The 12,341-nt window shown below is 51.0% G+C and overlaps 1 protein-coding gene across 1 annotated transcript in view; it reads right to left on the bottom strand.

Annotated features, from left to right (window-relative positions):
* The window catches only part of CACNA1E (calcium voltage-gated channel subunit alpha1 E), a 109,762-nt gene that overhangs the window by 44,398 nt on the left and 53,023 nt on the right, over positions 1-12,341 (bottom strand). The window contains 4 exon segments of the mRNA XM_029962219.1: positions 232-441; positions 725-853; positions 1,104-1,157; positions 2,111-2,226. Coding sequence (XP_029818079.1) covers positions 232-441; positions 725-853; positions 1,104-1,157; positions 2,111-2,226 — 509 coding nt within the window.

Genomic DNA, 12,341 nt, shown 5'->3' with positions numbered 1-12,341 from the left:
CCAAGGGCAAAGCTAAATTCCATGGCTGTACACGCTCCTTTGTTATCAACAGTGAATGTAATTCAGGTTATTCCCCACCCAGCTCCATACCAGCATGGTTCTGGTGGGGTTCATCCCCACGTGCCCTGAGGCAAGGAAGCAAGGGTGTGCTGCAACCTCCAGCTACCAGAGACAAGAAGGTTTTGCCCGCCCAGGTAAGCTCTCACACCTACACAAAGCCCAGGGACTCACAGAGGAAGTGGGTGAGCCAGGCTGGCTGGTTGTGATGGACGATGGCCACACAGGCAGTGTTGAGAGCCACCAGGCTCAGGACGATCCAGTAGAAGACCTGGGATTTCACCATGTGGCGAACGGAGATGCGCAGGAGTCGCTCCTTGTGTCGTAAGTAGGAGGCACTGTCCATTCTGGCACCTTTGAGGCCAGACTGACTCAAGGGGTTACCTAAAGGAAAAGAGGGGGGGACAAGGAGTTGGGTGCTTCACTCAAGGTGAGAGAAGGACTTGGATGCTCCAGCCTTCCCTGCAACATGAGACAGGACAGGCGGCTCACGGACATTGCTCTTAAGGGACACAACTTATCCAAATGGTTATTAAGTGGCACAGGCGACAGCAGCCGAACTAGCAGAGAGGGCTGATCTGTGACAGCCTCCACGTGATGGGTGTGACTCTGGCAACTCAATAAGCTGGCAGAGGTTTCGGGGAAGCAAGCTGCAAACTGCACTGACCCAAGGTTGGATGAAGAGGTCTTCTCTGTGCCAGCCTCCGCTCGCCCACGGAGGAGATATCGACACAGTGCTCGTCACTCGAGCTCATGGCATCTGTCCGGTTCCTTTTGATGGTGGCTCGCCTGAGCACTGGGAAGGGAAGAGGAATGGGTGTTGGACAGTGGCAAAATTCTGCCAGCAGCCAGCTCATTAACCAGGACCAGGTGACCAGTGCTTAGGTCTGGCAAGAGGGGTTAAGCTCAGGGTTTAAGCTGTCAATCCACCTCCCCACACCCCCCTCATAGGCTGCAGATTCCACTGAGGCACCCCCAGACCTCCTGTCTCAACTAGGCAGGCAGAAAGAAAAGCAGGCAGATTTTAAGGGCGTTGCTTGTCTTACCGTCTAAGGCTGAGGTCCCAGAATTTTTGTTCTCTTCAGCCAGCATGACTTCCTCTATGCAAAACACACAGTTCAGCATCAGGAGATGAGACACCATCAGACATCACTGCCTTGTACCTAATCACCTTTCCCAGCCCAGAGGCTGGCTCTAGGTTGCAAACTCTTATCAAGTATTGGTTAGGAGGGTAGCAAGTGGCAGCTACCACACACTGGGTCAGAAAGAAAAATTACTTGTAATCGTCCCTTCTCCCTCCACTGTCATTAACCTCACCATGAAGCTGAACATTGTAGTCAGGTCAGGGGCTCTACAATCCAACCCAGAGCCAAAACTAAGGCCTGGGGCTCAGGGCTCGTTTCGAGATACCCATATTTTACAAGTCTGAATGCTAGATGAAAGTGTAAATCTTCCCTTCACAGAGCTCAACGCACTGACCTGATTCCTATGAGGAGCAAGCAAGGACATGGGCTGTGGCAACACCCACAGGCTGTCACACTTGGCTGGGTGTCAGCAGGAAGCCTGGAACCTCCACCACCCCAAGCCCTTGCTCAGGTCCACGAGCCCCAAGGCAGGAACCAGTAAGTGCATCCCCTCCAGACAGCTCCAGGAGGAAATTTAACTGGAAAACCAGTCTCACCCCTCACTGCTCTACATTCCCACTGCCCACCACTGCAGGGGACTCCAGCAAACGTCAAGAGAAAGGAAACCACTGCAGAGCAAAGCTGACAGCCGTGTTGTTCACAGCCTCCCCTGGAGATGTAGCAAGCCTCGTGTTCAGAACCTGACAGTTTCATGCCACAGAACAAGAGGTTTCATCAGCGGTTGGTGATGTCCTTGTTTGCAGCCTGGCCGGGCCATCACACCGAGCTCACCCGACATCACCACGGGAGCACCTGAGCCACTTCAGGGTTGCACTGGATGTCGCTCAGGGATTCCCTTCCAGCCCTGCCACCCCACATGACCGGCAGTCTGTAGTGCCCTCAGAGCCCCCCGGCCCACCAGCCTTTACCCGCTTTGTCTATCCATGCCCGGTATCCGTTGAGCTCCCGCTCGATCTGCTGCTGGCGCCGCAGCTTCATGAAGGCTCGGCGGTTCTCCACTCGCTCGCGCTCTTTGGCAAACTCCCTGGGGAAGGGCAGAAGGGAGTGGTGAGAGCAGGTCCGAGGGGCAGCAGGATGTGCAGGGGGCTGGAGAACCACGGGGATGGCAGGGACCAAGGGTTTGCCAAGGTGATTGCTGGGGAGATGCACAGCCGTCCCTGGCCAAAGCACGGCCAGGGGATGGGTGAATGATCAGGGGGAGAAAAGGAGGCGTGGATGGACATGAGCAAACCCCCTGCTTGACTGCTGAGTCCTGCATGCCCCAGCTGGGAGCTGCCACCATTCAGGGTGGGTGCTCCCAGTGCCACCCAACTCCAGAACAGGCTCAGCTTCTGTGTGTCCCTTCAGGGAATAAAAACCAGGCAGTGAAAAGAGACAGTGAGGGGATGGAGCAGGGCAGGTCATGTCCCCTGCCTTTACCTCCTCCTCTGAATTCCTTTTCTTTCCAGTTTCTCATTGGATTATTTTCCCAGGACTTGAGACATCCCTGTTGTCCTCCTCTGGATTTCAGTGTCTCACAAGAACTGTCCAAGTGTGATGACCAGCCCAGAAGAGGACAACAGCTTGGGACATCTCTGCAACGGGCAGGAGGTAAGGCAGCACCACAGGGGCTCTGTGCAGACTAGGGCATATCAAACACTGAGCAACACTGGCCAGAACTAATGCTGTGGCTGCTGCAGCCTCCAAAATACGTGGTGCACAGAGGCAGTAGCAACCATGTGCTCACATGCACCCCTAAGCACACAGATAAACACACTCCTCAGTACACAAGACAGGATTTCACCTATAGCCCAGCCCAAAGCTGTGTGATAAGACACCCCCACTCACAAAGTACATCGAACACAAACAGAAAAATGGAAATACTTGGCAGGGAACACAGGAGTGGCAATGCAGACAATCTCCACCCACACCAGGGGCTGTGTGTAAGATGACATGGCCAGACCTGCTTCTAGGAGGTCCCACAGCCCATGTTTGCACACACCATATACCTGGGGTACCCTGACCCGAAAGTTACACCTCCACTGATGATCACATTTGCACACAGGGAGCATCCCTAATACCAGACATCCCCCCAGCACACCCTTCCTTCCTTGCCACATCATCAGGGGAGTCACAATCTGTTGACTGCAGCTCCCTGTTCCAGCCCCAAGTCCCAGCATCCACAGAACTCCAGCCCATGCCCTCATTCCCCCTCCTGGTCCCAGGGTGCCCTGAGGGAAGCATGATTACAAAGAACAAATGGCACTGTTCTCTCTGGAAGATGAACATCTCTCTCCCCAGAGACTAGCAGCAATCTCAAGCCTCGAAAAATAAAATATGTTCGAAAGAATTGAAAGGATTGGTCTGTCTGCTGCAGTGAGAGTTCAAGTGCATTACCCCAGCTGAGCTATTACACCCCTGACGCCGTGTGGGCTCTCATGTGTGTGTGTGTGTGCATGTGTTTGTGTGGAAAGCCCTGAATGTTCCCTGCAATCCCTTGTTTAAGGTCCCCAGACAATTCAAGCGTTTTTAATTCCACCCCAGGAAGGTGAAGTTTCCTGCCGCTCTGGCATTAAGCACCAAATGGCTCTCCCCCTCCAGCACTGGCTTTCAGACTGAAATGAAACTTTCTTCCCAGGGCAGGGAAGGGGAAGAGAACAAAAGGCAAGGAAGAGAAAAGCAGCCTAAGTGAAGGCAAGGAGGGTGGGAGGAGATGGGGGAGAAGGAAGGAGCTCCCACAGCCAACAGTGAAATGCACTTTCAGTTTTGGGCATGCCATGCCAAAAACCCTCCTTGCCCTATCTGGAGGAAAGGCAGGAGCATTTGGCTGTGCTATCATTCCTCACTAGCCTTTGTTTGCAAATTTGGGATGTCAAAAAATGAGAAGATGCCATTTGCAGTCTGAGTTAGTGGGGAAGTTCCTGTCTTCCTCTGATTTGGTCCTCTGGTCCTCCCAAGGCCTGAACCTCTGCCCCACAGGCCATAACCCCATGTCAGCCAGCACCTTGGCAGCACTTTCCCCAGCCAGACCCTGTCCATATAGAATCCTAGAATGATTTGGATTGGAAGAAATCTTAAAGACCATCTCATTCCTTGCCATAGGCAGGGAAACCTTCCACTAGACCATGCTTCAAGCCCCCTCCAACCAGGTCTTGAACACTTCCAGGGGTGGGGCAGCCACAGCTTCTCTGAGCAACCTGTGCCAGGGCCTCACCACCCTCACAGGGAAGAATTTCTTCCTAATATGTGACCTAACCCTGCCCTCTATCAGTTTGAAATCATTCCCCCATGTCCTGTCACTCCAGGCCCTAGTCAAAAATCCCTTCTCCAAATCCCTTGTGGCCCTTTAGGCACTGGAAGGGGCTCTAAGATCTCCTCCAGAGCCTCTTCCACTCCAGGCTGAACAACCCCAGCTCTCTCAGCTTGCCTGCAACTGGGAGCACTTGGTAAGCTTCCCCTGCTTTACACCAGCTGGGAATCAGGCCACTCTGCCACCTCCTGCTTTGCCACCCCTGTCTTCCAGCTCCTCCTCTGCTGAGGCTGGTGCACGGCGAGAGAAGCCACCCAGCTGAGCCTCAAGTCACCTTTTGCTGAAGAAGGGAACGGGAGCACCTTTTCCAGAGTCCACCTCATCAAGCATTTTCCCCCTACCCAACCATTTGCCCACAGAGCACTACTTTGCAGGGAGCTGGTGCCACACGCCTTCAGGGACAAGGTCCGTGCCGCTGCGGCAGCGTCTCGGAGGGAGTCGCTGCCCACACACTTGATCCCTAATGGATCTTAATTGCTTTTGTCCATTAGAAGCAGGAAGAGGTGGCAGAAAGGGGAGGGGGAGAAAAAAAAAAAAAGTTAATCTCAACTTAATGAATTATTACATTTCAGAGAGACACGTTACCGAGCAGGGCAGCAGCGGGGGCTGGTGACATCTGAGAGTGGGTAGGCGATGCTGACAGATCAAGGATTGCTCAGAGCCAATTTGCAGCAGCGGGTAGAGATAATACTGTGTGTGAGTGAGAACAGGGCCAGCAATGGTGACTGACAGCCGCTTGGGAAGGCTCCAAGTCACAGGCAGGGCAGCATCCCATCACCAAGAGAGCAGGTTCCTGCCTGCCATTGAAGGGCTCTGCTCCCGGTGTGTTTGGGTTACATTGCCAGGGATGGCCCAGTTTTGCCTCACAAAGAACCCAGGGCTTGCTGTCCCACGGGGTCCCTGCAAGGGGGTTCAAGGGAGTCCAGCAGATTGCACAGTCTCCACCAGCAACACCTCTGCTTGTCCGCCTGGGTCTCCAGGCCCTAAATCCTGATGGCTCCAGCATGAAAACATCCACCCATGATGGCTGAGCTCCACACGTGCCAATCCTGCGTCATTGCAGCCCTTCTCTGCCCACTCTCATGAAGCTGAAGGTGCTCACAGAGCTTTAGAGGTCAGAGTGCTGAGGGTCATGGTGGGATCTGGGGAGCAGTGTGTGCCATCTGTCCTCCTGCACACAAGGGCACCATCCATCCACACACCATGCCCAGCCTGCCGGGGCGATCAGAGCACAGATGGTTTGCTCCTCCTCTGCCTGCAAATTCTCCTCTACAGCCTTGGCGTTCCCCTCATGCAGCCTGGGAGCATCTCTGCCCCTGGTAGGAGACCTTAGGGGACACCACCACGCTCAGCCACCTTCATCTCCACGTCCCCACATCATCCCCCACACCAGGGCAGTGATGGTTTTACTGCAATGTTGTGTTCTGCTCTAACTGGAGAGCTCAGGTTGGGTTTTAATGGGAGAACCACGCATGTGGAAGCATCTAGCTTGAAAATGGCTCCCCTTTTTTGAAAACAAACAAACAAACAATAAAAACAAACACTAAAACACAAGAAAACAGAAAAACTCCCAACCAACCAACCACAAAAAAACCAACAACCAAAAACCAGTTAAGAAAAAAGAATTTCACAGATACTGCAATCCACTTTTCTACTTTTTGGACCATCTTTGAGTCCAGAGCAGGTATACAGTGCTGGTCACCTCAATATTGTGGGCTCCATGCTTTGAAACAACAAGCCAACTATCTTCAAACCCATCGATTCACCACCCTTTGCAACCATTAAAGTTTCTTCCAGCAAACCAGTTACCAAACAGGTCTTAAAACCACATAAGGCAGCAGAAAGGATGGGATGGGATGGGAAGCAAAAAAATACTGGATTACACACTGAGGTGAGACAGCAGTACTATGCTGCTATGAAAAAAAAAAAAAACAAATATAATGGCATGCATACCAAGGAAGACCATCTGTAAGACATCAGGTAATACTGCTGCTCTCCTCAGGTCTCAGCTCATGGCTCCACTTCAGGTTTGAGCACCACAGTCTGAGGGAAAACTGCCTTTGAGACTCCAGGAGGGTGTCAGAGAAGGTTATGGGACAGAACTGACAACAGACGGTGTGGGAAACACAGCTGAGACAGTTGCAAACCAGGGGGATCAGATGGTATTTACCCAAGAGGTGTAAAGGAACTGAAGTAAGAGTGTTGAACTGACTGTGCAGTCTGTAACCTGGAGCTTCAACTCAAACAGACGGTGACAAGCAGCACAGCAAAACTGGCACTGCAGACCAGGATTACTGCACTGAACCGACAGCAAGGGCAGGAGCAGGGTGCCCAAAAGGTACAAAAACCTCTGCAAAGGGAAGATATGCTTTGTAGACCTGCTTTGTAGGAGGAAATAAGTTTTTTGGCTACGGAAAATTGCTTGATTTAAGTTCACTTGAACTGCCAGAAGTCGGAGAAGATTCAAGGCCAGGCTGGATGGGGCTCTGAGCAACCTGGTCCAGTGGAAGGTGTCTCTGTCCATGGCAGGGGGTTGAAATGAGAAGATCTTTAAGGTCCCTTCCAACCCAGAACGTTCTGTTATTCTCTGAATCAACAAGGATAACTGTAAGGTCTTGCACACAGGACAACATAATCCAGGAGGGCAGCACAGCCTAGGATCTACTCAGCTGGGAAGCAGCTCTGTGGAAAGGGGCCCGTGGGTCCCAGTGACAAGCTCAGTGCAAACAAAGAGTGTGCTGCTGCAGCAAAGGAAGCCAGCAGGATGCTGGGCTGCATCAATGAGGGCATCACCAGCAGATAAGAGGGCCACCAACATTCCGGTTGTAGACTCCCAATTTCAACATTATTCCAAGGGTAACAACGCTAAGGTTTGTATTGCTGTCCCCATTGCCCAGAGAACTCCGTGTGCAATGATGCAGCAAATTCAGCAACAGGACAGTCAGCCCATGCTGCAAGGAAGCTGCAGAAGGGTGGTGGAGGGTCTGGAAGCCCCACCAGCCAGAAGCAGAGTTGGAAGCTCTAGATTGCATTTCACTCTTATCAGGCAGGGCTGGCATGAGCAGCACAGCTTCACTGCTTCAAGAGCCCCGGGCTTTGTTCGCAATCACTCCCACTGGCTCATGCAGTGCTGGAAAAACGTCACTCCTCCCCTTCCCTCCTATGCTCCAGTTTTTATCCTCCTTAAGCAGAGAACAGTTTTACAGTCACCCTTTGCAAGCAACAGTGATCTGCAGATGAAAGGTGCATGGTCGGTACTGCAGGTGAGTTACAGCACGGGGGAAAAAAAATAACCAGTTTCCAACATTTCACCATGTTAACTTCCCAGGAGCTTCCAAGCACTCTAATTGAAGCCTTCAACACACAGATACAACGAATTCAGAACCAGCCATCAAGTGTGAAACCTGCAATACAACCACTAGATGTGCCAGTCCACTGCTGCAAACCAAATAGCAGCCTATGATGCACAAAGGACAGATAATTCTATGGTTGTCATTTGGGGTGTCCCGTCAGCTTCACCCAACAGCAGTGCCCAGCACCACCTTACAAGGGTGGAGCTGATCCTGGAGGAACTAGGCATCTCCAAAGCCATCCACCAAGTCAAAGAGCTGCAGCCATGGCCATTCTATTGCTGTCATCAACCAGGATCACAGAAATTACAATAATCTGGAACAAACAACTCCAAAAGCAATCTATAAGCACAAATATCTGCCTAGTGCTTTATCAAGAGGACCAAAAAGCTGAGCTTTTCACCCGCAGTCTGCAGAACACGGGCAATCCACAGAGCAGGTTTGCAAGGAGGCACGAACAAGAGCAATTTTGAAGCAATTGAGACACGCTGGCAAATAATTTGCCAGGAGAAATCAAAGGGGAAAGTCACCGAGTCATCTTTTTGTTGTGGATTTTTTTTTTTTTTAAATCTCGTCCAGCTGGCTGTAAGAGGAGTCATTATTCCCCTGTAACACTGGAGGATATGGCACACCAGACACGCACATCCCTTGTCAGGCAGCTTGTTTGCATAGGGCTTGGAGGCCCTCTGCAGCAAGATGGTACAGCAGAGCATGGCAAAGAGGCTCTCATTGAATATGGATGCCCACCTGCCTGCTGAATTGAGATGAAGGTCTCAGAGGCTCCTTTGCTTCACTCATGTTCAAATACCACGTCGATGACAAAGAGCCTCCCCAGAACAAAGTGACGAGCGTGGAGGGGGATGTGGGGAGACACGTTGCCACAACGCAGGAAGGCAAAGAAATTTGTTTGTTGACACCTTGTTCTCAACCTCCAAGGTACTAATCATCTTCCCAGTGTTTTTCACTTCAAACCATCTGATCCTGCTCAAATGCATGGGGGCCCAGATTTTTGTGGAGAGCCAGCAAAAAGAAGTCCATCTCCATCGAAAATGTACACTTGTTCCCTCAACACCTTTATTATTAATTGCTATAAAACTTAATTTTATTCATCGTTCGTTATGCCTCCAAATTGGATGGGAAAAAAATTCAAATTAGGCAAAGTGAAAAGATTTCAGAGATGGTACAGAAGGCTCCTGAAGGAACTGAAGAAAACTCTCCGGAGACTGGGAATGTAGTGCTAACCCAACCTGAAAGAAAGATCTTAAGACAAAGAAATCTTGCCAAATTGATCCTTTAATTATAACATTAGTCGTTTCTTTCAAAGGCTTAGTGCAAGAGCTGGGGGTGGGGGGCAGAAAAGACTTAAAGGGAGAAAAGACTTAACATCACCAGGATGAGTGGAAGCAATTAGGAGGATTTAAATTACTCTCTTGTTTAGTACAAGGCAGATGGATTTCATTTTTATTGCCATTGTGCTCGACTTCTTCCTCTGTGATCAGCTTCCAAAGGTCTTCTCCTTGGCTGGCCTGAGGATCCAGCCTTCCCAGGTCAGGCAGCATCCACTGTGCACCCACTCAGCTGTTGTTGAAGACCACAAATACCAGCGATTACAGCAACTTTGTTACCCTGGAAAGGGGTTGGAAGTACCAGACTGGATAGAGGAATGGAGCCTACCAGCCCTCAACAGGAGGATGATGCTGCAATGAATGGAGGAGGGTGACTGCATACCAGATCTGCAGAAGCTGGGGAAAGGGAGGTGGAAAAGAGTGAGAATGTAGCCTGTCTGGTATTGGGAACTCTGCATGAGTTCTCAGTGCTATTCCTCCAAGCATGACTTTTTTTAATCTTTGCTCTTTCACCCTCTTGCTCCCAGGGACAAACTAGACATAAACCATCTTCTTGCCAGGAGTGGCAGAGCAGGCAGGGGGTCCACAGTGGCTGGGAGAGGACCAGTGGTGAGCTGTGGTCACTTCTGGGGTGGCATTACTGCTGCTGGAAGCAGGGATAGGAGACAGTACAGCTCTCATCGTGTCTCTGCTGCTCTGGAGACACAGTCTGAACACACATATCCAAATTGTTTTACACGAGGAACAGCTGAGGAGAAAAAAAACCAAACCAAAACTCAGCAATTTCACTAAAAAAAGGAGAGGAAATCTTTGCAAATCTCCAGCACGGGGCATGTGCAACTTCTCAGGCCACAAGACAGCATCAAGCAATACTTGATATGAGTCTCAGCATCTTCCCAAGCTCCCAAATGCACCAGCTGCCACATGGCAGAAAACAGGGCATTTCAATGGATGCTCCATCCTCGCTCGCTCCCACTGACTCTCTTCTGCCAGGATTATTTCAGTAGCTTGTGTAGCTTTAAAAGCTGAGCAGTCACATCTCCTTGGGCTCCGTACCTGCTCTCAAAGAGGAACGGGGCCAAGTTGTTTTTTTTTCTTCTTTCCTGCTTTCAGTTAGAATTAATTGATCTGTAATTGCACCCATAGAGGGGGAAAGTTAATAGACACAGTAATAAATGCCAAAGCCACAGAAGAACTTGCTCTCCAAGCCCCTGCCTGGAGCAGCTCCATCTCCTCTTAATAGCGTCGCACGCAATTCCAGTGCCTGTGTGCCTGTTAGTATTTAGGGAGAGAAATCGAGGAGCCTTGGTATGATGATTTCTTTTCCTCTCCCACATACTTTGTGCTTAAGGAGCAGATGGATCCAGGCTGTTTACATCACGGAGGTCATGCCTCAGCTTAACAGTTGGGGAACTGACTGTTGGGAGGGATGCTCATCGCAACCAGAAGATTGCTAAATCTGGGCTCCAGCAAGCTTCTGCTGGTGGCAAATTAAACATACAAATGTCCTCCTGCAGCCTCTTTGCATTCGGGACCTACCCCGGGTGTTTGACTGTTGCCCCAAAGAAAACCCCTGCCAAGATGAGGTGAGGGCAGAGGCAGCTCTGCAGCAGCTCCTGAGTGCCAACTTGGAGGAGAAGTCTGGAAGTCCCGAGCAGACCTTGTTATTCACTGAAGCAGACGGAGCAGTTCGCAAGCAACATGGGTCCAGACCTCTGGAAGCAGGTTACCAGGGCTCAGCGCTCACCAGTGTGCCCCATGTTAACTGAGTGACCATGATTTCAGCCAGCTGGGAACAGTCTGTCTCCCTCCAAAGCAGTGATGTAATGCCAGGGAAGGAATTCCTTTGAGTGGAGGTGTAGCTTACTCCCAAAGTGACCATCTCCTCTCAGCTCAGCCCAGCCGCAGGGCACACCGGCGTATCCAGACCCTGCCTGTTCATCCAGCTCAGAGCTGAGCAATGGAAAGGTCACCCTTCCCCTCCTGCAGCAGAGCCAAGTGCTCTCTTCCAGCACAAGAGGATTGTGGTAAGTGTTAAAAACAATAAAAACTAAGCAAACAGAGCAAGGAACAAAGCTCTTCTTGCTGTGCTCAAGAACATTCATTGTTTGCCTGCAGAAGTACCTTCTCCTGCTGTCAGCAGCTTCGGATGCTTCACCCCCACTGAGGTACTGCATCCACGGAGCTGCAGAGGATGTGGCCGTGTCACACACGGTGGCCTTGCCATCGAGTGGCAGAGCCCAGCTCGCCACCTCCGCTCACCTCGCTCAGCCCTCCGGGAAGCTGAGCAGTCCTGCTTTTCCCTAGATATCTGGCACGCCACGAGAGCATCTCCATTGCCAATTAGGCCACCCACCCACTTGCATCCTTCCCCAATACAAACCCTATTAGCAATAAACAAACAGTCGAAATGCCAGCCAGTGCCTGGGAAGAGCCCTAGACAACTGCATCCAATTCAGCGGGTATGGAAACAGCTGCCTTGTGCAGGCCCGGGGCAGGAAAGCACCAAGATGAACCAGGGCATGGTCAGGCATCCCATGAGCCCCCCTCTGGTCCTCTGGCCAGTGTCTGGCTTGCAGGCCAGAGCAGTGCTGCCTTGCTGTGTCCCCAAGCTGCTCACCAGAACCAAAAGCTCCCAAGTCCACACAACACACTACACTGACACAATTCAACATTCTAACAAGGGGGTTTCCCAGCTACCTAGCCCTGAGCTTCCTAACTTTCCTTCTTTAGGCTTTTGCAGGAAAGCTCCTGCTTGACACTTACACCCAGTTGGACTTTGCTCAAATGCCCAAGCTGGATGTGACATAAGAAATACAAAAGCCACCCAACACCGCTTGGATATCTTAATCCCCCATAAGAATTCCCTCCCTGTAAGGCAATGTGAAGCCTTTCCTGTAGCCTGTCTCCAGAGCCCCTGGACTCAGACCCCAGAATGAGATTTAGGGAAATTCAACCCACCAACAGACTCTGAAGAAGCCCAAACTGCTGCTCCAGAAATTCCTGAAACCACCACCATCACACCTGAACTCACAAAACAGGGACAGAAATGACCAAGGCCATTCTCTACCTTGATCCCTTCATTTAAGGGCTTTCCACCTGGCCAAAACAGTATTACAAAAGCTTTTGCTTTTTGGCATGGTGAGAAATTAGC

Source organism: Manacus vitellinus, unplaced genomic scaffold, assembly GCF_001715985.3.
Source record: "Manacus vitellinus isolate BGI_N305 unplaced genomic scaffold, ASM171598v3 scaffold_44_pilon, whole genome shotgun sequence".
Classification (NCBI taxonomy): domain Eukaryota; kingdom Metazoa; phylum Chordata; class Aves; order Passeriformes; family Pipridae; genus Manacus; species Manacus vitellinus.
This window is presented reverse-complemented; position numbering and strand designations above follow the sequence as displayed.